The sequence below is a fragment of the Gavialis gangeticus genome, unplaced genomic scaffold (genome assembly GCF_001723915.1).
Source record: "Gavialis gangeticus isolate Ggan-Ray unplaced genomic scaffold, GavGan_comp1, whole genome shotgun sequence".
NCBI lineage: Eukaryota > Metazoa > Chordata > Crocodylia > Gavialidae > Gavialis > Gavialis gangeticus.
Window position 1 is genome coordinate 6,166,976 of NW_017729022.1, and position 26,526 is coordinate 6,193,501.

General features: G+C 42.1%; 1 protein-coding gene across 2 annotated transcripts in view; it reads left to right on the plus strand.

Annotated features, from left to right (window-relative positions):
- DOCK4 (dedicator of cytokinesis 4) overlaps window positions 1-26,526 on the plus strand; it is a 483,151-nt gene that overhangs the window by 325,669 nt on the left and 130,956 nt on the right. For both annotated transcript variants that reach the window (XM_019514562.1, XM_019514563.1), the window contains exons 18-23: window positions 9,979-10,076; window positions 10,201-10,284; window positions 10,407-10,507; window positions 11,899-11,980; window positions 12,911-13,081; window positions 18,919-19,111. In XM_019514562.1, the coding sequence (XP_019370107.1) occupies window positions 9,979-10,076; window positions 10,201-10,284; window positions 10,407-10,507; window positions 11,899-11,980; window positions 12,911-13,081; window positions 18,919-19,111 (729 nt within the window). The remainder of the gene's footprint in view (window positions 1-9,978; window positions 10,077-10,200; window positions 10,285-10,406; window positions 10,508-11,898; window positions 11,981-12,910; window positions 13,082-18,918; window positions 19,112-26,526) is intronic.

Here is a 26,526-nt window from a genome sequence, read left to right on the forward strand (position 1 = left end):
GTCATTTCTTCACCTGCCATCACACAATATACATGAGTAAGACATCATTTTGAGCTATTATGCAATCACCTATATATAGACAACAAAACACATACAAATCAGGACAAAAATATATTTTGTAATTAAATTAAAATACGTTATTGTCAATGTTTGATTTTTAGTATATAATTTGTTTTTTTCCAGTTCCAAGATGGCAAAACCCCTTTCCAAAAGGAGTACTTTTAGGGGCAAGGAGAGGGACTTCCCATGTCAAAGGTCAGGGGTAAGGGGGCAGGACTTCCAGTCCCAAGATGGCGACCAGGGGGCAGGGCACCTGTCAAGGGTCAGGACTACCCTTGCAGCCCTGAACAGCTTGCCAGAACTCATTAAGTGGCCCTGTAACCCCAATAATTGCCTGCCCCTGATATGGACAAGACCACCTAGATGGTGACAGTGTTAATTATTTGAAAATGGCAGTTGTAAAGATTTTTAATTATAACCATCTTGGGTTTTAATGAGAATATTCTTCTTTTTTAATTTTCATTGTGTTACGTTCAGTGTCTTTTCCCAAGTAAGACTGTATACAGACAATTAAGGAAAGCATTTATAGTCTGCTTTTCTGTGTACATTCATTCTGTATTCTCAGTATTGTCACTTTGCAGCTAACAGTTCAAAAGATTGTTCTCCAGATGCTGTTAAAAAGAGATAATGGACCAATTGTGCAACAGTTACAGATCCTGGATCATGGTAGCACATTAATCTATGGAGGGCGGTAGAAGAGTGATGTAGAAATTGGGTCCAGAAATTGAGAAGCAAGGATTTCTTAGGGTGATACCTTTTTTTGGACCAATTGTGTCATTGGAATAAAGTAGACAAACTTTTGAATGCAAGAGACCTGATGAAGAATGTCTTGCCTTTGAAAGCTTGTGCAACTTTATTCCAACTATATACCATATTTACTTGAATATATGCTAATCCTGAATTAAGATGCCCCTCTCTCCCAATTATTAGATTGGGAAATTTGGAAAATTTATAAATTTGTTATATTTTCAGGTATAGAATCTAATTATTGGAGGTTTGCCTTGAATTTGTTCCTTCCCACTGCTATAGCCGGGAATATTAAATCTACAAAGGTCAGGTAGCCCTCTTGTCTTCTGCCCCCACAACTTCTTTCCCCTGCAGCCCCTTTCCTCCCTTATTGTTAGGCCCTGCTCTCCCTGAGCATATGGAAGTGAGGGGCAAATTTGAAAACACTGATTTTGAAAAAAACATGCCTGTAGTAATTTGTATGTAGGCAAATTACTATGATAACTCATAGACTTAATTCGTCTAGAATTTATGCATGTTACCTGTTTTGAAACTCCTGTAAGTTTTAGTACAGGTACTCCATAACACGCTTTTAAGCACTTTATATATAGTATAAACTATACATTATATCAGCCCAAAGTTAAATGGGAAAGAAAGCCACAGTTTAGCAGTGGTTGTAAAGAGGAAGTTGAAATATATTCAGTTAGTGGCTAACCATAACTTAAAAAAGAATCAGCGCTATAGAGGACTGAGCACAATGGGCACTACCATGTATCTCATTCAGATGGGCTGCACTAACTTGTGGTGTGCTCTCATCAGTATGTTTGCATAATACGAGCATGTGTTTTACAGTCATGCTCAGTGTTGGCTGCATTTAATCAAGTTCATAGTTGGTTTCCATTACTGAGCATGTGTTGCATTGAATGACAGTTCATTCAATGAGGTTTCCTTGTATGCAAAAGTAAGAGGAGGAGCTTCTTTCCCCATGGTGACTGGGGGAAAACTTCTTATTTAAGTAAATATGGTAGTTGGTCCAATAAAATATATCACTAAGACATTCTTACCCCTATAAAGGATGGTATTCTGTTCTTTTCTGGATTCTTAGATAATCTGATTTATTTGGCTTCATCATAGGTCAGCAACCTACCACCCATGGAACCATTGATCCATCCCCTGGACTATGGGGACTTTGGTGTTCAGCAGTGGAAGGCTTTGCCTGCACTGCAGCTTGTTGCTTTCTGGACAGCAGAAAGAAATGGCAGAGGTGGTGGCATCCAGGTCCTAGAGTTGGCCTACTTGGACCTGAGCTTGGTTATTCCAGTCCACTGTCAGGAAACAATGCTAACCCCTGCTTTATGGAGTAGTCATCTAAGCACCAAGAATACCACTTAGCTACTGAAAGGTTGTTACTAATACCAGCATTTTACTACAAATTAGATAAGGAGAAGAATACATTTTAAAAAAGAACATGAACCACTGATCCTCTCTCAGCTCTAGGAGTTCAGATTTATTCTAGCAACACTCCAGGGACAGAGGATATTTCTGTATATTGCTCAATAGCCAGGATTATCTTTCATTTTAAACTTTCTCTCTCCAAAGATATTATTTGGGGAGGTTCACCTTGGCAAGTTTCTGGCTCTCCATTCTTATAAACAATTAAACAATTAGGAAATGAATGCAAAGCAAAGCATGCAATTACTTGGTCTTTTGACCATTACCTTGGCTATCCCTCCTGGGATTCAGCATATTTATTTAAAAAAAAATGAAACATTTAAAATATAATGTATTTACTTTTATACAGTAAGCATTCATAGGAACAGCTTTGTATGGATAAATACAAATTTCACTATGTTTATCTACAGTACAGCCTCATTATAATGAACCCGCATGGGACCAAGAGAAAAGTTCATTAAAAGGAAATGTTTGCTATAATATGGTAAGTCAATTTGCTGCACCAAAAAATGAAAGAAATTTGTATCTGCTGCTGGGCTGCTAAAAGCAGGAGTTCTTATGACCAGGATTTGTTATAATGAGGTTGAACTGTATTTCAATTTTTTATGAGAGAGAAGACTATAACTAGAATTGGAGGGTGTGACCGAGAACTCAGTTGGAGGTCAGGGTGTTATCACAGTCACACAGGAAAAAAAGACAAAATACAAGGAGTGTGGTTCAGTTAAGCCAAAGCACTGGAAACACTGGTCTGGAAACGCTACCCAGCAATAAATCACAGTGCAGGTCTTTCTTCTTTCCTTGACCATTCCCACCTATTCTGAGAGGACTGCCTTTAGCCCCCACCGTTCACCTTGCCATGAGCGTTAAGGGGAATAAGGAAAGAGAGGACATCTCCTTGCAGTGTCAACCATTATGAGCTCCTCCCCCAACTGCTTAAGGAGTCTTTCACTCACACTAGTAGTTTATTAGAGAGCAAAGTAGCCTATGGAACAAATATCTGCACTATATTCCTCAAAAGAAAGTGCCAGTGATTAGCCTGACTTTCTCTCTCCTCTCCTTTTTCTCTTCAGCCTCAGTAACTTTGATATTAGCCAAAAAGATATCTGTTCCATGATTGAATGGACATGTTCCATCATCCCAAAATGATAAAAGTACCCAATACAGTATATTTTTTAAGTATTGATCTTTCCCCATTTCCACTTCCTGGGCATCTATAAATCATTTAAATACAAAACTTATTTCATAGTTTTATATATTTATTTTGAATTTGCACATTCTCCAGAGTTGTGAGAGATTTATATATGCCTAAACACATAGACTTCTTGCAGATGTTAAAAAAAACAACACAAAATGGTACTTTAAACTCTGCACACTCCCACCCTAAGCCCGGTGCATGCCCAGAAGAGGCAGCACATTAGATGGACCTGGCTTGCTTGATGTCTGTATAGAGAGGGCGCTCTAGTGAAGCTTTTTGGCACTTTTATCTAATAGCTGATTGATCAACTTTAGATAAAAGTGCCCAAAAGCCCCAATGAAGTGCCCAATCTATACAGACACTGTGAAGCTGAGTCGAAGTAACGTTCTGCTTCTTCCAGTAAAGCACGCATATTGTAATGTCTGCAAGCAGCCATAGTGTCCACCCTGCAAGTAAGTAGGAGGTTAGGCTATTTTAGCCAGTTGTTCTGTGTTCAGTATGGTTCCTCACCAATTGAAACAAGCCCCACAAAACCAAGTGGTTTCACAATAAAAGAGCATGTAACAATTTCTGGTTTTTCAAGGGTCTGACCTGTGCCTAGTTTATCAGTCTATCCACCTTCACAAAAACATGATTCAGCACCTAGTGATGCTGAATTAGAAAACAATAGTGGAGCATTCACAGGGGTGTTTACAAGAGTGTCCACACCTTGGAGGTGCAGGAAATCACAAAACCGAACCCCAGACAGCTGTTCTTAAACCCTTTTCATATAAAAGTAACTTTATTTATTTTTAACAGCTAAGATTAAAACCATTGTGATGGTGCTAGAATGTTTGGGGGGCTTGTTGTTGTTGTTCTTGTTAAATTAACACATCAACTTACATAAAAGAGAAGATATGAAATGTAGGTTTCTCTCAGTCTTTATTTGCAGCATTGACTTATCTTCCGATTTGTAGTTTCCCAGTGGGTTTATTGTGTTCGCATTAGGCTATTTGGAAGTATTTTATGTTCTCATTTTCTTAATACATGTAATCTATTGTTTCTGTGTCCCTTTCCCCTCAGTCTCACGCATGAGTGTTTCATGTGTATTTGAACTGTTCCCTAACATTATCTCAGCTGTCTTTCATTCCTCTCATTTCCCTTAGAATGAATTCTTTGAAGTGAATGTCTTATGCTTGCATTTTTGTTAATCCCCAACAAATATTTTATACTGAGTGAACCACCTTCCTTCAGGAAAATTGAAGCCAGTCTCTATTTGATAAGTCAAGGGCTACCCAGGTATCAGTGTAGATAGCTATTTGCACCATCCAAAAGACAAATGCATTTCCTCCAAGGTGGGAACCTTGTTGCATCAAGGTTACAGAAGAATGAGTAAGGAGAGACTTATAATCTAGTTTTGATCCTTTAAATGTGCCCTTACACATTGGTCGTTCTCCACTGAACTATCAATGAGAGCCTAATGGTCAGTCTGCAGGTGTGGATAAAACAGAACATCTTTGGGTCAGAATCACTTCAGGGATTGTTTTAGAATACTGTTAATGATCTGTTAGACAAGCTAACTATATAGTTGAGTTTGGAGATGAATAGAGGTCCCTGCAAAGTTATTTAAGCACTTAGAATAGCATCTTATGGGAGCCTTACCTAGTGAGATGTAGATTGGAGAACAAAATATTAATAGCAGTGGGATGCAGTTATTCTTGACCAATGGAAGAGGCACTGAGTGAATAGGAAATTGTACTGTTTTATGCTTGGCTTTGCATAGCGAGACCATTAAAGAAGAATGAGTGCTAGAAATTATTTCAGGTTGAAAGGCCATGGGTTGATTCCATTTATCAAATGGAGGGGTAAACGTGTGCATCTGTAACTAAGGTTTTTGCTTTCAAAAGTCTAGTCTTTGTGTGTGGGCAGACAAAACAGTTGTACCAATTCAGACTCCTCGAAGTAGAACTCTTATGAGCATGTGTCAGCCAATCTGCTCCGTTTCATGCGTCTGCTGTAGTATGTAAAATTTAATCAAAAAGTTACCAGAAATATTATAGTTTAGTTTTCTTTTACTCTGGGATAGAGCAGAAACATACAGCAATTAAAATAGATCGGCTGATGTATGCTCATGCTCATCCTCTTCTAAATTGGTATATTTTTTAAAAGCTAAGAGACCTAGTTAGGGAAATCAGCTTGACTGGAGAGATCCAGGTTTTGAATATGGAGGAAGTTTGGAATTTATTTAAGTAAAATTTGCAAAAAATTTCTGGAAATATTATTTCATACGAAAACTAAATAAATAAAGTTGTTGCAGGAAAAGGCTTTAGTCCTAGCAGGATGACTAGCCAATTCAAGAAGGACATTAAGAGTAATAATTAAGGGAGTCTGCAAGGAAAAGAAGATTGTTTAGGAAGGAAAGCTTTTTCTTATAGGTAGGAAAGTCTAGAGATAAAGGGAAAAATCGCCTAAAGTAGAGCTGTTCTAGACCTTGTAAAGGATATTAAAACAAGTAGTTAAAAAGAGTTTAGCTCTGTAAATAAAAGAGAATAAGAGAAGTAGGACTGCAGTGCAGTAGGGTTGGGGGGGTGATTGAAGAAAATCTGCATAGGATCCAGAAAATAAAATGATTATGTTGCCTCAGTTTTCAATAAATGTGCTAATGAACCTGGGAATATGGCAAAGGTAGGATGACTAATGGGAATTAAAATCTAGAAATGGAATTTACTGTTTCTGAGGTAGAAGTAGAACTTAAAGTTTAATATAATCAAGTTGCATGTAGTGGCAGAAGATTTCTATCCCAGACTTACTAAAATGATTGTTGCCTGAAACTGCAAGTCTGATAGCAAGGATTTTTAAGACATCTGTGACATTGAAAATGATTCCATATGCTTAAAGAACATCATTCACGGTACCTTTATTTAAGAAGGAGATAAAAAAATTTCTGGCTAATTGCAGACCTGTCAGTTGGACCTTAGTAGGATGCATGGCTTTAGAGTGGTGGTGCTCAACCTTTTTTGCAGGGGGATAAAACGTATAATCAGAAATAGGCCAATGGCCACATACTAGCATTAGTTCCATTCTTTGGCAAATCTTAAGTATTTTAAATAATATTAAAAATGAAGAAATACATTATTAGTAATTTTAGGTTTATCAATACAAAGTAAAAAGTTCAGTCTTCTGTAGTATTTTAAATTTATAAAATAATTTAAGTTTAGCATAATTGCAGAAATAAGTAATTGATTTACATTCAAATGTGGCCTGTTCCCTCATTCTACTTGCTAAGGGTATCACAGGGGGGAGAGGCTAAAGGCAGAAAGGGTTATGGCTCTCATCCAGGCAGTTCTTATAGATGGGTGTAATGGGCTGGGAAGGGGGATGGAAGGTCAAGGGCTAAGGGTCTGCTAAGGTATATGGCAAAGAAGTTACTGAAACCGGCTGAGGTTGAACAGTGAGATGCTTGGCTCAGTGCCCTGTGCAACAGTAGGGATGGAGGTTGATGGGCCATTGGCTTCCATTAGCCTGCAGGGAGATTCCTAGTGCTGGCTGTGGGATTGTAGGATCTCAGGACTGTGGGAGGGAAGGACAGATGCAAACTGCCCAGCTGGCAGCACTGTATTTTAGCTCAGCATCTCTTGCTTCCTAGTGCCCTAATAGCATCTCCTGAAGAGAAAACTACATGCTTTTGGAACATGGTGGGAGTGGGACTGTCCTCTGTCCCACAGCAGTGACACTTTCTTTGAAATAACTCTTTTGTTTCCAGGTGCTGTGCCAGAGCCATGTAGGTGTGCATTAGGCAGAAAGAGATGGGCCTCCACTGCCTTTCCCCTTCCAGCTGCCACAGCTTTCACATGGCTGTACAGCCCAGGGTGTGAACACTGGCACCATTTGCCTCTCCTTGCCCCTGCTGAATTCAGCAGCAAGGGAAAAAGGGGGACAAGCAGAAACATAAGTCAAGTGATTTGTTTCCCATAGAGATAGGGAAGTATTAATGTCATTTAGGTACTTAGGAGATTTTCTCTGGTATATTTTGAGAAAGGTGGAGGTCCATCACAAAAGATGAACTCAGACTGGAACAAGTATATTAGAAGAACTTATTAGAATTATTTGGGAAGGAAGAGCCTGTTTTACAAGAGGAGATTAAAAACAGTTGCTTTTTTAGCCCACAAAATATGAAGGCTGAGAAGAAAATATGATTGTTGTCTGTAAAAGCATTAGGGGAATAATTGGCAAGGAGGGCGAAGAGCCATTTTAAACTGAAGTATAATATTGGCAAAAGAACAAAAGGGTAGAAACTGGTTATAGGTAAAGTAAGATTGGAAATTAGGAAATAGCTTCTAACTATCAGAGGATGGGAACTGTGGAACAGGAGAAGTAAGGGTATTGACAGGTGTTCATTTATAGCGCTGCAAAGTATCTCAGCGCATTGTAGCACTATAGGCATTCAAGCCCCCTGGCTGCAGAGCTACACGTAGGCAAGCTCTTCAGCCGGGGGTGACAAGGCATGTCTCCTTTGATCCCTCTGCCTCAAGAGAAGCCTGCAGTGAGATAGCCATGGCAGTTAGGGCTGTGCGAAGCTTTGGTCCCTGATTCAATTTGTCTCCAAATCGAATCGGAAGACACTTTATTTCTCTGAATTGGATCGGAACCCTCTGAATCGATTCAGAGAGATTTGGAAAGATTAAACAAATCAGAGATAGACACAGCTTTAAATATTTATTGTACATACCTCAAGGTACCAGGCGGCTCATGAATGCTGGGATGCTGGGGCGCATGGACTGTCCCACAGAAGTGTGGGGGTGCCTCCAGCACTCTCTTCAGCAGACCCAGAAGTGGGCCAGAAGCACTTCCCGTCCACTTCCAGGTCTGCCGGGGAGCGTGCTGGGGGGGCCATCCTGGCTCGGCTACTGGTGCCTCCTGGGTCTGGGGGGCACCTGGGATCCCCTGCAGCTGATTGCCAAGCCAAGGGCCATGGGGCGGGGGGCCCACGCGCTCAACAGCAGACCCAGAAGTGGATCGGAAATACTTCTGGTCTGCTTCCAGGTTCACTGCTGAGCACGCAGGGGGGCTCCCCCATGGTCCTGTGGGAGACTCCATCCACCTGACCATCTCAGCATTCACAAGCCATGCCTGGTACCTTAAGGTAGGTACAAAAAACATTTAAAGCTGTGTCCATGGCCAAATCACTGATTCTCTGAATCAGCATCCAATCTTCAGATTCGGGGGATCAGGGACAGTGAGGCAAATCAACAAATTGAATCACTGTCTCTGATTCAGGCCGAACTGAATACAGCCCATTTTGCACACACCTAATGGCAATAGCTGATTGGAAATCCTGCAAGCCCCTGGTGGTGCTGCCATGGCTGCCAGAGCACCAGTGTTAAGAAGGACATCATCAGGAGCTAATATTCTGGCCCCAGTGGCAGGGCCCCCTGTGGTGCCACCAAAGTGGCCAGAGTAACCTAGAAGGCTTGGTGTTCTGGGAGTCACAGCTGCAGCATGGTCCCAAAAGGACTTTCTGACAGCTTACAGCTGGATGGACTTTCAAGGAGCCAGCCACTCTCCCAAAGGATCCTAGATACAGTTTTGTATAGTGCTTACAAGGCACTGCATGAAGTGCTACAAAACCATTACTATTTTGTAATATTTTTACTGTCTTTGTATTGCTACAAACAGCCTGAATGGCTGAACATTCACTTCTTATACCATTAAAGGGTGCATTTAGTGCTACAGATATAGAGTCATAGAGAAGTTGAACCGGCAAGGACCTCCCAAGGTCATCTAGTCCAACCCCTACATGAGGCAGGATCACCGTATCCAAACCGTTCCATACAAACCATAATCTGCACTCTGCATAAGACTACCATCAACCCTGACACAACCTAGACCTAATGCCCTAACCTGCCACAGGTAAAGCAGGGGAAGCATGACATCCAATTCTATAAAATGTTGTCAATATATGCTCAGGAGGTATAGTTATGGTAGAGGGCCATACCCCCTACTACAGAGGAAGGCAGAAAAATCTCATACCAATATGATGTCCATACCAATCTGACCATGGGGTAAAATTTCTTCCTGACTGCAAATATGATGATTGATCTGACCCTGAGTGGAGGGCAAGACTCTCCAGCCAGGAACCTCTGTTTTTGATCCCAGCAGAAGCATTGGCACACCCCAGTCAAAGTCCCCACAGCCTTGGCTGTAGCCAATGCCCAAATGCCTATGGGAAGGCTTAAAAATGCCCTGATACATATAACTGAAAGGGTGTGGGAAGGCAACCAGCAAATATGATGCACGCCCATGGCTGAAGAAAACCTTTATTGTTTTAAGACGGGGCTTTATCGTTTCTGGAAAGAGTCCTTCCAGCCTTTGTTCTTATTAGTGAAGCAATAATGGTGTCAGATGGAAATTTCAAGTTAGCCAGACTGTGGTACAACATGTTACTAGATAGTTCCCTTCTGTGATGATAAAATCTGAATTTTGGTATTTGGAATGGAATAGTCAAATGTTAACATCTGAAGGTACTGCCTTTCTTCCAGCTGTAATCTTGTATGTCTTTTTGGCAGGCGATATGCTTGACCTTCTCAAATGGCGAACCCATCCAGACAAAATAGCAGGTTGCCTCTCAAAATTAAAAGAAATCGATGGTTCAGAAATAGTGAAGGTACATATTATGGTTTTCTTATTTCCTTTGGAATAAATTAATGTGACAGAATAAATTCCTTACCGTTTACACACAAACTTATTTGAAAACAAACTTTACCTTTTGATTCTCCTTTCACTCATAGTTTCTTCAAGACACACTGGACACTTTATTTGGGATTTTAGATGAAAATTCTCAAAAATATGGGTCTAAAGTATTTGATTGTTTGGTAAGTGTTTAGTCATGGCTTTGTATAATCATTGTTACTGAAAAGGTACTTGATAACATTGAAATAAGACTTCTAGAAATAAGGAAGGGCATTAATATTTTTCCTTACTTTTTTCTGATTAGGTTCACATAATAAATTTGCTGCAGGACAGCAAATTTCATCATTTTAAGCCAGTAATGGATACTTACATTGAAAGTCATTTTGCAGGTGCACTTGCATACAGGTAGGGTCTGAGCTTTCTTGCCTGTTTTGAATGTTGACAATAATTGGTACCAAGCACAATTAGTCTTAAAGGTAAAGTAAATTTAGTATAGGAAGAAATGAAATCCAATACATATCTAAATCTCCAAAATTAAGTCCAGTAAAAGAATATCTCAAATCATTTTAAATTATGAGAGAAAAAGCTTTTTTGCCTTACAATTTAGAAATATTTTGCAACCAATAAAATAGATGGAGCATAGGCATGAGCATTAGATTTGAACATTAATCAAAAAAATGCCATGCTTCTGTATTTGAGCATCCTTCCACCTCTCTGTTCCAAGCTAGATCTCAAGACTAGAGCTTGTTAAAATAGTTTTTAGATTTTGAGGTTTAATTTGAGTGGAATAAGTCAGAGGGCATAAATGTAAACTTGTTTAAACCTTCTCAGGACCAGTGCCTAAAAAGAATTCTAGGCATTCAGAATACAAATATCTGCATTTATCTAAGACATCACTGTATATGAAGTTTCAGATTGTTAAAAGGACTTGTTTACATATAATGTGAAAGGAACAACCTAGCACCCCTAACACTCTGGCAATCTATTGCTGCTGTATTGACTTTGTGTGTTGTACTACATACTAAATAATGACTATCACTTATTCCTCTACTACGTGTATTCATTACTTACCATATAAGTATTGATTAGGTCCAACGGGGTCTAATGAGATCACAACTCAAAATCAAAAGACTGCAAAGGGAGTCAGAGCTAGCAGAGACTGCCTTTAGTGATTTGCTTTTATGGTTTAAATCAGGGGTGCTCAGTCCCTGGCCTGTGGCCCAAATCTGGCCCATAGAGATCCGCACAGGTTGGAAAATTTGGTGGTAGGGGATATGTTGAAGGTCTATTTTTCCAGATCCAAACCCCACTCTGCCCCTGCCTCCCCCAGGTCACTGCTGCGCAGTAAGATGGGGCCATGTACACCTCCCACATGGTGAGATAGGGCTGGCTGCTACCTATTCCCCACCACCTTGCATGTCCATATCGAAGCTAAGCCGCTCCCCACCCCCCTGTGCAGCCAGATCGAGCCCATTGGCTGGATTTGGCCCATGGATGGACCTGGCACTTCCCATCCAGCAAAAAGGTCAAGCACTACTAGTTTAAATGAACAACTTGATCAAAAAAGCTGCTTTAGTGGCAGAGCTATGTGCAAGTGAAAGCTTGGGCCTATAATTATTACTATAGTGCCTTTACAGTTGAGTACTTTCCTGGAAGAACCTTTGGGTTGCAAAAACTTAGAGACTTTTTATCTGCTTGTTTTGCAGAAGTTACTTGTTTATATTTTCAACCTGCTAAATTTTTATTAACTCTTTCCCCACTTTTGCACTGTAATTATTTTCTTTTTCATACTCTAGAGATCTTATAAAAGTACTGAAATGGCATATTGATCGAGTAACAGAAGTAGAGCTACAGGAGCATATCCAGGAAGTGTTAAAGGTAATAGAAGTTGCCAGATATAATAATATACCTGAATGGTGCATTAGCATAGCAACACTGATTTAAACCACTGAGGTGTGAACACATGGTGAAATGACCCTGTGTATTCAGTGCATTTACATACCTCTGAGGCAGCTGATCAGTTTATTCATGTTTCTGGAAACTTTTCACTCTGAAAAGTTGATCCAAGATGAGCAGCTGAGCAGAACATGGGACTTCTCGCAACTTATGGGACTTCTCACAGCCTGAGCCATCCAGATTTTTGGGCTAGATTTTGCCCATGGAACTAATAACCACCACTGCTATAATCCCTGTGGCAGTGGGATTAATCCCCGATGACTTTAATTACTCATCCCTGGCAATTAAAGTTGGTAGCAGGGAAAAAGTTGGGGGGGTGGGGGGCAGGAGACAAGAGGCAGCAGTGTTAACTCCCTTAGTTCCAGAATTGTTCTAAGGGCTCTGACAGCTCTGGGGATTAACACTGTCGCCATCACAATACATGGCAGTCCAACCCACAAGATTCATCCCACGGTGCCAAACACATTTCACACACTTGGTATATTTGTCAAATCTTTGCATCCTAAGATAAACATACTTTGTTGAAGATTCTGCCTTCCTCTCTGGTTATGTTAAGAGGAGAGAATTTTTGTGTAAATGGGAAAATACATATTATTGAGTCCTGGTCCCTCCTCCCAGCTCTTATTAAGCAAATACTCCCTTGCGTAGAACAGATGAAGGAGTAACGCTTTTAAGAATGTTCTCATTAAAGTAATGATGGTGGATCACTGGGGAAGAAGAGACATGTTGACAAAATTAAATGTCAGGCCATGTTTATCAACAAATGTTATAAATATATTAATTTTATTTTGTTTAATTTTAAAGATTATGACTTTGGTCTAATACAGGATTTTTCTTTTCTGGCATTTATAGGCACAGGAATATATTTTTAAATACATAGTTCAGTCTCGGAGACTATTTTCTCTTGCTACTGGCGGACAAAATGAGGAAGAATTCCGGTGCTGTATTCAGGAACTCCTTCTGTCAATTCGATTCTTCCTTTCCCAAGAGAGCAAGGGAGCGAGTGCTTTATCTCAATTACAAGTAAGTTTTGCAAGCTTGCTTGCTTTGGTTATTTCCATTTTCCATGTTTGGAAATACATACACGAATTTCTATTTATTTTGCCTAACAGCAGATTCCTGCTTTCTGCATGGCATATTGATTGTTTGTATCTGCTTATACTTTGCTGGGTTATGACTTACAGTTAGAGCCCTGAGAAAATCCCAGATTTCTTGTAGAAAATTTGCAACATGTGCATCGGTAAAGTATCATTTTTCACAGAATACTCACGGAACTACCATTGATCTGGGCAAATGGGTCCCAGTAGTTCCGTGAATATTCCATGAAAAATGATACATTACCCACTCATGTGTCACATGAGCGCCAAGCACCAAGTGGTGGAGGAAAATATTATTTGGGGTGGCTGAGGCTGAGCCCCGCCTGGCCCCCACCCCTCCCTCCTATGGTGCTGTTGCAGGGAAGTGGCGCTGTAGCTTTAAGCAGCAGCAGAGGAGCGGCTACTTACCAAGCATGGCCAGGCACTACGGAACAGCAGTGTTATGGTACTACTGCTGTCACCAGCCACTGCAAAAAGTTTTGGGGGAATAAGCCCCATTAGCCCTGGCCTTACATTGCCTAATACAGGCACACACTCCACCCCAACGGTCTCCAAGTCCTGGCCCCCAAACTCCCTTCCCTCTCTGCTTCCTATACACTTACCTTCATCTGACCATGGCCCCAGCAGCTTCTTGCAGGCTGGAACTCTGTGAAAGCTGATTTCCCTTTGAAACCTGGAACACTGCCAGCCTGCAAAGGGAAACCTGTGCTTTCATGCGTTTTTCTGGCACAGGCTCGCGACCCTTAAAAATCGTGGCGTGGAGCTAACTTCACAGTATCCATGCAGTCTGCAAAACTGTGATTTAGTCAAGGCCGTACTTATGATAAGTTTTTCATTCCACCAACTTCTGAATCAGAATCATGCAGGATTTTAGGTTGCTGACAGACATGACAAAAAACAAAACAGCAGTTTAGCAGATGAGGAAATGTATTAGTTCGAACTGGCCCCCAAGTGTCTGTATAGATTGGGCACTTCAGCAGGGCTTTTTGGCACTTGTATCTAAAGCTGACTCGATCAGTTATTAGACAAAAGTGCCAAAAAGGCCTGCTGAAGTGCTCAATTAATACTGATGTTGGGCGAGCCAGGTCAAACTAACAAGATGCCTCTTCTAGACGTGCACTGTGCTCAGAAGTGGGGTGGGCTGAGCTTAAAGCAAAGCACTGTTTTGTTTTTTTACACTTCTGCAAGTAGCCTTAATGTCCTGCTCCACGGTAAATGAAAACTAACCCCTGACAGTGTGCATTGGAGGTAGCTCTCATTTACCATGAGGTACAAGTGTGCACACTGGTGATTACTAGGGGCTAGCTGACAAGGTATTAATCCCCCCAACCCCTGTTTACCTTGCGGTAATTGGTCCATGTGCCAAATGCCCTTAACTAGACTGTTAGTTTTGCATTAGGAAGGGACTGACTACACTGTGTTAATCGTGGTTCCAGTGGCTATAATGAATCATAATCAAGGTTCCTGGTTTTCTTTGTTAAAAAATCCAAAGTTCTCTGATTAAAAACTCCAAAACCCTTTTTTCCCCATGATTAAAATGAAACACCACTATATCTATTTAGCTATCTATAGATAGATAGATAGATAGATATAGGTGTATATATATACATAGGGTGTGTGTGTGTGTGTGTGTGTGTGTGTGTGCGCGGACATACACACATATAGGTGTGTATATATATAGGTGTGTGTATATATATAGGTATAGGTATATATAGGTGTATATATATACATATAGGTGTGTGTGTATAGGTATATATATAGGTGTGTGTATAGGGTGTGTATGTATATATAGGTGTATATATGTATTTATAAGTATATATGGGTATATATAGGTATATAAATATAGGTATAGGTATATACAGGTGTATATATAGGGTGTGTGTGTATAGGTGTGTATATATAGAGAGGTGTGTATGTGTGTATATATATTATATATATACACATATATAGGTGTATAGAGGGGGGTGTATATATATATAGGTGTGTGTGTATAGGTGTGTATATATAGGTATAAGTATATCAATAGGGGTGTGTGTGTGTGTATAAAGGGGGTGTGTGTATATAGGTATATGGGGGGGTGTGCATATATATGTGTGTGTGTGTGTGTGTGTAGGTATCCCTTGGGAAAATCTACTTTTTTCTCCTTTAAAGAAGGAAAGCTACATTTTTCTGCAGCAAACAGAAAACCCATATCCCTGACCACAATTGCCAAACAGAAATTGAATGGTATGTCTATGACTGTGGTCAGTGTTCAACTTTCTAGGCACTTTGGAATCCAGTGTTTTGAACCAAAAATGTTTAAACTTAATGTAGAATCTTGCCAGACTGAATATTGTGGTACTTCAGGTAGTTCCTTCATTTCCACTGGGGCTATTAAAATTGATCAATACTAATAGCTGAGGCCAGAACATACAGGGGACAATACTATACATTCAACATGCAACCCTCACTTGAGAAAGAAAACTGGACTTGCAGGTACCTTTCAGACCTTTGCATGTTGTACTGAAAGAGTCAAATATAGTGCCCATCTTTAAGAAAGGGGAAAATAAAGGATCTAGGGAACTACAGATGGTTCAGCCTTACCTCAGTCCATGGAAAAATTGTGGAGCAGGTACTCAAGAAATCCATTTCTAAGCACTCAGAGGAGAAGGTGATTAGGAACAGTCAGCATGGATTCACCATGGGCAAGTCGTGCCTGACCAACCTGATTGCCTTCTGTAATGAGTTGACTGGCTCTGTGGATGTGGGGAGATCACTGGATGTGATATACTTTGACTTCAACAAGGCTTTTGATACGGTCTCCCACAACATTCTCGCAGGCAAGCTAAAGAAGTCTGGTTTGAAGGAATAGACTGTAAGGTAGATAGAAAACTGGCTGGATCCTTGGGTTCAAAGGGTGGTAGTCAATGGCTCAATGTCTAGTTTGGCAGCCAGTATCAAATGGACTGCCCTAGGGGTCAGTCCCGGGGCCGGTTTTGTTCATTATCTTCATCAATGACCTGGAAGATGGCATAGAGTGCACCCTCAGCAAGTTTGCAGATGACGCCAAGCTGGGGTGAGTCGTAGATTAAGATGGAGGGCAAGATTAGGATTCAGAGAGACCTTGACAAATTAGAGGATTGGACCAAAAGAAATCCCATGAGGTTCAATAAGGAAAAGAGCTAAAGTCCTGCACTTAGGACAGAACGATCCCATGCACCAATACAGGCTGGGGATTGACTGGTTGGGCAGCAGCTCTGCAGAAAAGGACTTGTGGTTACAGTGGACAATACACTGAATATGAGCCAACAATGTGCCCTTGTTGCCAAGAAGGCTATTGGCATCCTGGGCTGCATTGGTAGGAGTGTTGCCAGAATAGATCAAGGTGAAGTGATTATTTCCATCTATTCAGCACTGGAGGCCACATCTGGAGTACAGTGTCCAGTTTTGTGCCCTCCACTACAGGAAGGATATGAACAAATTGGAGAGAGTCCAGTGGAGGGCAATGAAAAGGGTTAGGAGGCTGGGGCACATTCCTTATGAGGAGAGGCTGAGGGAACTGGGCTTATTTAGTATAGAGAAGACTGAGAGGGAATTTACTAGCAGCCTTCAAGTACCTGAAGGGTGGTTCCAAAGAGCATGGAGGTAGACTTTTCTCGGTGATGGCAGATGATGGAACAAGGAGCAGTGGTCTAAAGTTGCAGCAAGGGATATTTAGATTAGGTATTAGGAAAAACTTTCTCATTAAGAGGGTAGTAAAACACTGGAACAGGTAGTAAAACACTACAGTCAGCTAGACAAAGTCTTGGCTGGGATGATATAGTTGGGGATAGTCCTGCTTTGAGCAGGGGGTTGGACTAGATGACCAGTTCATTCCTTTGAGTTGTATAAAAAGCTGTTTTTTGGTGGGGGGCGTTTCAAAGAAAAGACTAAATTAATGGGAAAATGGTAGGGATATGATTAGGACAGTTTTTCCATCAGAGGAACTTAAATGAAATATTTTGGGGCAAAATCATGTAAATGAGCATCTGGAGAATCCTGTCCTGTTTCCAGGTAGCACCTTTAACACTCTAGCATTGTACATAGCATTGCTGAAAGAGATGAAGCATGGCTGGGATAAATGACTTTTCCCAATTGAGTAGTTTTGGGAAAGTGTGAAGAAAGACAGAGGTTTCAACAACATTTTTTGTAACCTAACGTACTTCATTATTCAGTGTTTCTTGTTTGCTTTTCAAATTCTTTTCTTTCTTAAAAGACTTCCAACCCTATTTTGGGTTTCAGAATTTAACCAACAGTCCCAATCCTGTCTCCAGGCAATATAACCTCTTTAAATATTTGAAATATATGGGAGGGAGAGATTCTGTTATTTGTCTGTGTAGGTAGAAAGAGTATATCCTGGTACTTAACAGTTTCTCCTGTCATTGTGAATAATCTCTTTTCTCTAATGGATTGTGTGGTTAAATAGCTGCATTCAAAATAGTGATTTATGCTCACATGAGAGTATAAATTGGGCAGTAGGAACCAGCAGCACACTTACACAATGGGGAACTCCCTACTCGAGAGCACGGAGGCAGAAAGAGATCTTGGAGTCATTATAGACTCCAAGATGAACATGGGCCGACAATGCGAGGTCATGGTTGGCAGGGCTAACCGGACCTTGTCATGCATCCACAGGTGCATCTCGAGTAGAGCCAAGGAGGTGATCCTCCCCCTCTACGCGACGCTGGTCAGGCCACAGCTGGAGTATTGTGTCCAGTTCTGTGCGCCCCATTTCAAGAGGGATGTGGACAACATGGAGAGGGTCCAGAGGAGGGCCACCCGCATGATCCGGGGACAACAGGGCAGACCCTACAGTGAGAGACTGCAGGACCTGAACCTATTCAGCCTCCACAAGAGAAGGCTGAGGGGGGACCTGGTGACCGTCTATAAACTCACTAGGGGGGACCAGAAGGGTTTGGGGGAGACGCTGTTTCCCCTAGCGCCCGCTGGCATAACAAGGAGTAATGGGCACAAGTTGATGGAGAGGAGGTATAGATTGGACATCCGCAAAAACTACTTCACAGTTAGGGCGGCTAGGAGCTGGAACCAACTTCCAAGGGAAGTGGTGCTGGCCCCTACCCTGGGGGTCTTTAAGAAGAGGCTGGATGCCTACCTGGCTGGACTCATTTGAGTCCCGTTTCTCTTTTTGGGGTTTTTTTGTTGTTCTCCCACCCTGGCGGGGGGTCGGGCTAGAAGATCTACTAGGTCCCTTGCGACCCTTAATCTATGAATCTATGAATCTATGAGAGAGAAATAAAAATATTTAATGGACTAAAACAGAGCTGTCCAACTTCTGAACAGCCAGGAGCAGCACGCCATGTAGGCCCCTGCCCCCCCTCTCCCCCATGTGGACATCATTGGCATGTGGGTCTTGGGTTCCCTGTTTAGGAAACAGAAGCTGGTAAGAGAGAGGGGAAGCCCAGAGACCCTGGTGGCAGGAACAGTAGGAGGATGCTGCTGGTCAAGTGTTAATCCCTTGCAGGCTGCATGGATTAAGTCCGTGTTAAAAAGAAATTCATGCCAGAGCTCTGAGGTCATGAGAACCGTGAAAATATTTGGAAGAATCTAAATAATGACCTCAAATCCATATCACAGTTTATAACTTGGAATCAAAATATCACAAAAGCAGGTGTGTTCTGTGATGGCTGAATATGAGATGCTGTTGACACTGGTCAGTCTGTAAATGTTGACAATGTCAACCTAGTATCACTGTATGTGACTGATACTTTTTTCCTTCCTTTTTAGACTGTGTTTCTCAGCTCCTTCCCAGCTGTATACTCGGAACTGCTGAAGCTCTTTGATGTACGAGAAGTGGCAAATTTGGTGCGTGATACTCTAGGCAGCTTGCCAACAATCATGCATGGGGATGAATCTCTTCAAGCTGTTAAACTTCAGTGCATTGGAAAAACAGTAGAGAGTCAACTGTACACTAACCCAGGTAAGGCGATAACCTGCTGGGTTGCCTGCAGTTAGAAATCACCTCTCCCCTGCAGGTCAGCAGATGCATGGGCAAAGAATGCCTTTCATAGCATTGTGATAACAGGTTCCAAAGCATTGTCCTGTACAGACTGTTCACTAGTCTTCTATTTTACAGTAGTATTATCAATACGAGTCCAGCTATAAAAAAGAAAACCCAAACAAACAAACAAAAAAACAGACATCTTAATATACTGTACCGGGAAATCCTGGTAGCAAAAAAAAGGCAAGGAAAAAAGGCAGCGCGTACAACAGGAATGTGTGCCAACAGACACAGAGGCTCGGTCCTTCAGGCAGACACTCTGGCTGCTGGCCAGTTGCTCCTTAGCTCTTCCAGCATGCCAGGAGCAGGGAAAGGGCAGTTTGCCCCACCCCACAGTGCAAACCACAGTAGGGGCGCGTGCTGCTACTATTTTTGCCACTGCAGGTGCATGCCCCTGGAAGTGGGGATACACCCAGTGTGTCTTTTTGCAAGGGTTTTTTTTTATTTGAATGGGAGGTCTAGGTTCTAGTCCATATCAGGACCTTTGATTCTTTCTTGCCTTATACCAGTGTTATGCTATTGTGATTCCATTGACTTCAGTGGAATAATAGCATAATAAAATGGTAGTGACAACCTATATCCATGGTGCCAGAGTAGCCATATAATGGAGAAATTAAAAGGGTTCACAGAAAGAGCAAACTTAGCAATGTAAGCATGCTTGTATGTACAGAGTACACAGCAGTTTTGCCATTTGCTATAGAGAAGAAGAAATGTCAGTATGTAAGTGATTGGTTCCTGTAGTCGGCCCCTCCAGCAATTCCATATTGTCTTCATATTACCTCATTACCTAACATTGCTAGCAATGTCACAGATACAGATCTGGATACTGGGGACGAGGAGCACATCAGGAGTATGACCAAAGTGTTGCTATGCTTTGGCATGTCAGAAAGCCTCACCCAACAGATGTGCAAATCCTTTCCAGCCCAAGAGGGAGAGACCAAGGAAGAGTGAAGGTAGATGGCTGAGCTGTCTTCATATAGATTTATGGGTCTACGGACATCAATTTAGAGCAACCTTAGGTTTCCACTTCCCAAATTGCTTCAGGATCAAACACTACAAATGAGCTCCTTCCTCCCATTACTGTTTGCAGAGTAGCCACCTGAGAAGCCAGCTGAATGCAATTCAGAGGAAATTAATAGCAGTTTAATGAGGGCATTCTTAGAATTTTATATCTGTTCTGGTTGCAAGGACATTAGTGAAACTAGATTTGTGCAAAAGAAAGTTGTGTGTGATACCACTTAAATCATCTCCCCTAAGAACAGTGACAAGGAAGCACTGCTGAGCTCCAAAGGAACTTATAATTGCTTTATTCTAAGCATAGGAGAAAGATTAGCTGTTTTAGCTCTCTAAGCTGCTAGGGTAAATGACATGGGAACAGTATAATTCCAGTCACTAATAAGTGGAAAATGTGACAAAAGTCCCAAGGAGGTGTTTGCTTCAGACCTCTCAGGGTCTTTGAGTACCCCCTGAAGCCATCCCAGCTATGACTTTCAAGGTCAGGGGAAACCCAAACCCCTACCAGCTGCCACCCTGTTTTCTTGGCTGATCCATCCATTGTCATACTTATTTCTCTTCCCTGGATGCCTCCAGCACATCGTCTTCAACCCCACCTTGCTGAATTATCAACAAGGCTGTTCAGTTTTCTGTTGATGCTGGAGGTTCATCTTCCTCATCCTGCAGGTAGGCAGCTCTGGGACCTAGCAGGGACTCGATTAACCTTTCTCTATATACAGTCTAGTCAGGGAAACTGGGGAGCACCTTATTACAACATGAGCACATTTAAAACAGAAATATTACAATAGAACCTGTAGTCTGTCACAGAAGGGTCTCCTAAAGTTCAGCTTTTTGGCCTCTTTAAATCCTAATGTTTCATTCTTAAAAAACCATGTTCCCTCAGCCCATTTCTAGAAAGAGGCCTTCTTTAAGTCTTTGTAGGGGGAAAAAAAATCACAGTGAATTACTTAAGAAAAATTGATCCAGAGAGTTTAAACCATTGTGCCTCGAGGCAAAACTGAGGCTTACTGTGATCTAAAATGTAGTTCAACTCTGTCTTTCAGAGACAGAGGATAAGCATTTTAAACAGCTGTGTTAGTTAATGTTATTGAAAGTAGATAGATATGATAAACATGGGAAATGATTGAGAGGCTGCAAAAACAGTATTATTCAGGCTTTCAAGACAAAGAGCACTTTTACATGTGGATAAACCTTCTTTCTTATCTAAAGTTTGATTAACTGCTAAGCAAATTTGGCTGGGATGATCTAGATGGGGCTGATCCTGCTTTGAGCACAGGGTTGGACTAGATGACCTTCTGTGGTCCCTTGCAACCCTAAATTCTCTGATTCTAAATCTGTGTAGCACTGACGATTTTTCTGGAGTGCTACACAGCTGTTCCAGTATTTTTTCTTTATGCAGCTGTACTAATTACTTGCAACTCGCAGGGCAGCTCAGGTGCCAATCGGTCCCTCTCCTGCAGCATCTTGCTCTAGAGATCTTCTCCCTGCTGTCTGTAGGGCCAAACTGCCCACTTGGTCTCAGGCACTGGTCTTATAAGCCTTTAGAAGTCCCACCTCTTCCTGTCAGGTGACTCTTAGGCCGGACAGCCTCCACGGTACTTTATGACTGCTCCCCTGTAGCAGTGCCCTTGCTGTCCAAGTAGGGCTCTGCCCTACTGTCCTATTGTTGGGCCGCCAGCCCTGCCATAGTGGTCCCTGCTGCTTAATCCTCTTCAGCCCGTAATGAGTAATCTTCCCTTACCTGGGGACGTCCCTGCATCTGCTTCTCTCTTAAAGTAGCAGGAGTCCCTGCCACCACATTTTTGGACCCATGGGGAGCTCCAGGGGCTGGATGACCCCACATGCTGGATTGTACTGGTACATAGGGCTGCTCTGTGGACAGATCCAGCAGAAGTAGTTAATATGCATATAAAGAAGTCAGAATCCATTTTGGGACTTTTGGGCAGCTTTAGCCTATCACTTATACTATAGCTAACAGTTAAAGAGCTTTTAAGACAAAAAGAGCTCTAATTCCCATGGAAAGTTAATGGGTATTAGAGCCTCATCTCCACTTCGATTTTGTAAACTTTTTCCCTCCAGCACTGTTGTGCTGTACTGGAATCTCATAGTGAGGTTTCCTGTGCTGTTTTTCTCTTATGAGAGACTGGGGATTTTTGATTGGTTTGTGGCCTTGTTCCCAGGCATGTACTGTTTGGGAACTCTCTGATTGGAAACTTTTCAGGCAACAGGCTGGATTGACGAAGCTTGAGGTTAGAGGTAGGCAGGCTCTAGGACCAGACCCAGTTGCCACCATCACCATTGACAGGAGAGAGTGTCCTCAGCCAGTGTACATCCTCACAGCAGCAGGGGAAAGTGACTGCTGCTGACTCCCTCGCCATTGTGGGAAGGAGCATTGGCTGCAGACACCCTCTCTGTGATGCCACAGGGAAAAGCGGTAATGGCAGTAGCTGTGTCCTAGTTCAATTAACTAACTGTGCTGGGCAACAGTAAACTCAAACATAGAGCACAACGTGGGTTGAGAACAAATTGGGTCAATCTGGCTGCTGAAACCCCATATCCAAAGGCTATGACTCCATGGACCAAATCCAGCCTGCGGGCCATAGGTTGCTGTCCCCTGCTTTGGGTACATGCATCTCTTCCAGCCCTTACAGAATGAACCTGGAGCATGCCTATGCTGTAAAATTACTGTGAGTATGGACAGGTGGCACTCTCCCACTAGAAACAGAGCATACAGCTTCTCCTTCAGCAAGCTTGCTGCTTCTAGGAGAACGATCTTCCTCTTTGCAACGAGGAAGATCTCTCCTGCAAGAGACTTTTTTCTATTGCCTATAGGCTGCCATGTCCTCCCCAGGCCTGAGAGAGAGGTCCAGTGCAGGAAACAGGAGCTTCTGAACTCCTTCTGGTCCCAGGAGGATTGGAGCAGTAGGGAAAGTCTCCTTGTGTCTCCCCCAGACTGAGGTTACCCCTGTTTAGGGAACACTGACCTGAGGTTACCCCAATCCTGGACCGGGAGGAGTAGAGAGCAGGAAAAGCTTCCCTGTGCATCACCTGAAATGAGGAATCAGCAGCTGCTCCATTGTCCAGCTTCCCACCCCTTCCCCAGACTGGGGTGACCCTGGGGAGTGGGAGCAGGTGAGCAGGCGCTTTACTAGTCTGGGGTAACGCCCAACAGCGAACACACTAGTAGGAGGGCAGAGGGGGCAGTTGCAGGCTGCAATGCCTGTATGCTCCCTCTCTCTCTAAGATGTCTAGCACTGCAAATTTCCCAGATATTTTCACCTGTAGAAATGAACCCCTGTCCATGGTATGTCAGGCAGCAGAACCTTAAAACATGCCTGCACTGCTCCACATAGGCTACCTGAACCAGGAGTAGCCAGAGTGGGTTCAAGTGATGTGGTGGACAGGCTTATTAGCCTTGTTGATTGCTGGTGCTAACTAGCTTGCATCAATGCTGTGTGAATCTGGACTTCTTGCTTCTGGTTCAGGAGGTCATCCACATCATGTTTGAGTTTACTGTTGCCCATCACGGTTAGTTTATTGAACTATAGACATACCCTTGATATATATGTTCAGAGGTCAGCTATTCCATACCACTACCAATAATTCTGCCTTTGTGAGTGCAGCCATGCCTGTAGTTTAGCTGTCATGTCATCATCTTGTACACATGCAGCTTTTACGCATAACTGAAAACAAATGAGCAGTTTCCTTCCTGCTTAAGGCAGGAGGACGGGTTAGTGAGGACAGAAGACCCAAATGAAGAAGGTAAGGCCAAAGGCCAAAAGATGCACTCAGTAAGGAAACTGTATCTTGAAGCTGCTTTGAGCTTGTTTCTGCAGACCTTCTTGCCCTGGTAAGATGCACAGAGTTAATTTTGATATTAAATATATGGAATATGTGCTGAGACATTTATCCATGTTAAATGCATCCTCTAAAATGGATCAATGTTTTTATTTTTTGCAAAAGCATCTGACCAGGCAGAAAAAGCCTTTTCACATTTTTTTCCAATGACGCATCTCATTTTTCTGCATCCCAGCTAATAGTTCTTTTAAAGTGAAAACAGTGCTTCATGAGAGGTATGAAATGGACAGCTCTGGAAATTAAAATGCACTGTTTAGACAGAAATGTTTTCATGTTTATTTGTTTTCAAAATTCCATTGGGAGCTATTTTTCATGTTGTTCAGCAGTCCTCCCTTCCTACCTCCACCCATGCAGTCCTCCCAGCCTAACAAATACAAAATTGCCTGCATGGAAATGAGACTTCTTCAGATCAAGAGTAGGAATGGCTTCTTTCATTTTCATTGCCACAGCAGAGAAAAATGGGAAATAAAAACAAATGAGGAAATAACGAAAACACCTCAGTTTTTTAAATTTTTCCAGGACTACATTGTAATTGAGAGCATAGGAATGATAGTTCTTTGTTTAAAATGTACCATTGAGTTGAAAGTATTTTTGATATATAACAGCCCTTTTACAAATGCCAGTTTTGGCCACCTCTGCAATAATGAGCCTTTGAAGTAAATGATGACTGAAATACTGTCTTTCTATAATAAACCTCTGAGAGAAACTCAAAAAAAAAAATCACATGCTAATGATGCAGACATGTTAGTGGTCCCTATTGACTAGAGTGCAAGAGGGAAAGTTTTGCTTTTGGGCTGAATATTTAATGCATGTAGCGTGCAACAGAAAAGCACAGAGATGTCTCAAGTATCCTATCTTTAAATGATGCCAACCATAGACCTGAAAAGATTAATGTCATGAAAAATTTATTTCCCTATTTCTGTACAATATTTGTAAAGGCAAGTATTAGCATTTTTAAAAATCAGCTAATTTGGCTTCCTGTATGTGGAGAAAATTAGGACAGTGACTGATGGTTAAGGCTTCTAATTATTGTACTATTACTTGTACTCATTAATTTTACTGCATACAGTGGCTGACATTGTACCTGACAGTTGTGGGGGGGAAAGAAGGAGGCGGGGGATAAAATCTGTAAGCAAGTGATTTATGCTGCATTTTCTAACCTTCCAGAGCAAAGCTTTTTAGAGATCCCTTTAGATCTCAGGCCCCTGCCACACATTACACTTAAGATGTGATAAACCAGTTAATCACGTCTTAAATTGCTACCCAGCATTAACAAACTACAAATTAATGTATTTAATGGTGTGATAAAGCAAGGAATAAGCCACAGAGTTATTACATGTGCTTCCAGACCTGGGAGCCCCGTCTGCTAATCTGGGACCCAGCCCCTGGTGGCACATGGTGCGCCCATGTGACTGGGAGCCCAGATCAGGTGGCAAGGCCTGGCAGAGTGTGGTGTGTGCCTGCTGATGAGAACGCAGATCACCTGAAAGGGCTGCCAGCTGCAGGAGTTTGCTACTTGCCAGTGCAGGGAGAGCCCAGGATTATGATCCTGGGCTCCCCTTGCACTGGCAATAAGTCGTGATGGCATCTGATACTGGATCCCACATTCATGCCTCCACCATACTTGCATGACATGGCAGGAAATGTAGTTGTGGAGATCCTGCATCAGATACGATCATGCCTTCACTTGCATGTCTGCCAGAGGTCTCAGTCACAGATCATACAAGGTCAATATTTGGATTATATGCTTTCAAGTAATTTGTTCTATGTTGCAGTAAATGATGTAGAAAGATAGTTCAGTAGGTGGTGCACTAATTGCCTGTATCAGTACAGTTGAAGGTCACCATAACATTAGCTGGCTTTGCACTTTTGGTCCCATTTCTTGTATTTAATATGTACTATGAAGGCGCTGACCATTCTGCTGCCAAAAACAGCAAGACACTTTTTCACAAATAGAATAGTAAAACCGATTAATAAATAAGGTTGGTTCAATTATGGCTGAGGAACTAAGATTGAAATAAAAGGATTTGTCACGTAAAACACTTTAGATCCAAAATTTGTCTCGAAGTGTGATCCAGAATACCCCTACATAGCTATGCCTAATCCTGGAAGGCCCATGTGTCTTTTTTTTGGCCTGCAATTCCCATATGTACCAGTCATCCTGTTTTGGTATGTTCCCAGAAGTGTCCAGGGCTGAGCACTTGTGTCCAGTTTCCCATGTAGTCCCACTGGGGTCAAGAAAAAATTATTCTGGCACACATCCAGGAGAGGCCAGCAGGGAACTGCATGCTCAGGGGCAACCAGCATGGGTTCGTCAGCGGCAGGTCCTGTCAGACCAACCTGGTGGCCTTTTACGACCAGGTCACTAAATCATTGGATGCAGGGGTGGCAGTGGATATAGTTTTCCTAGACTTCAGGAAGGCTTTTGACACTGTCTCTCACCCCATTCTCATTAGGAAGCT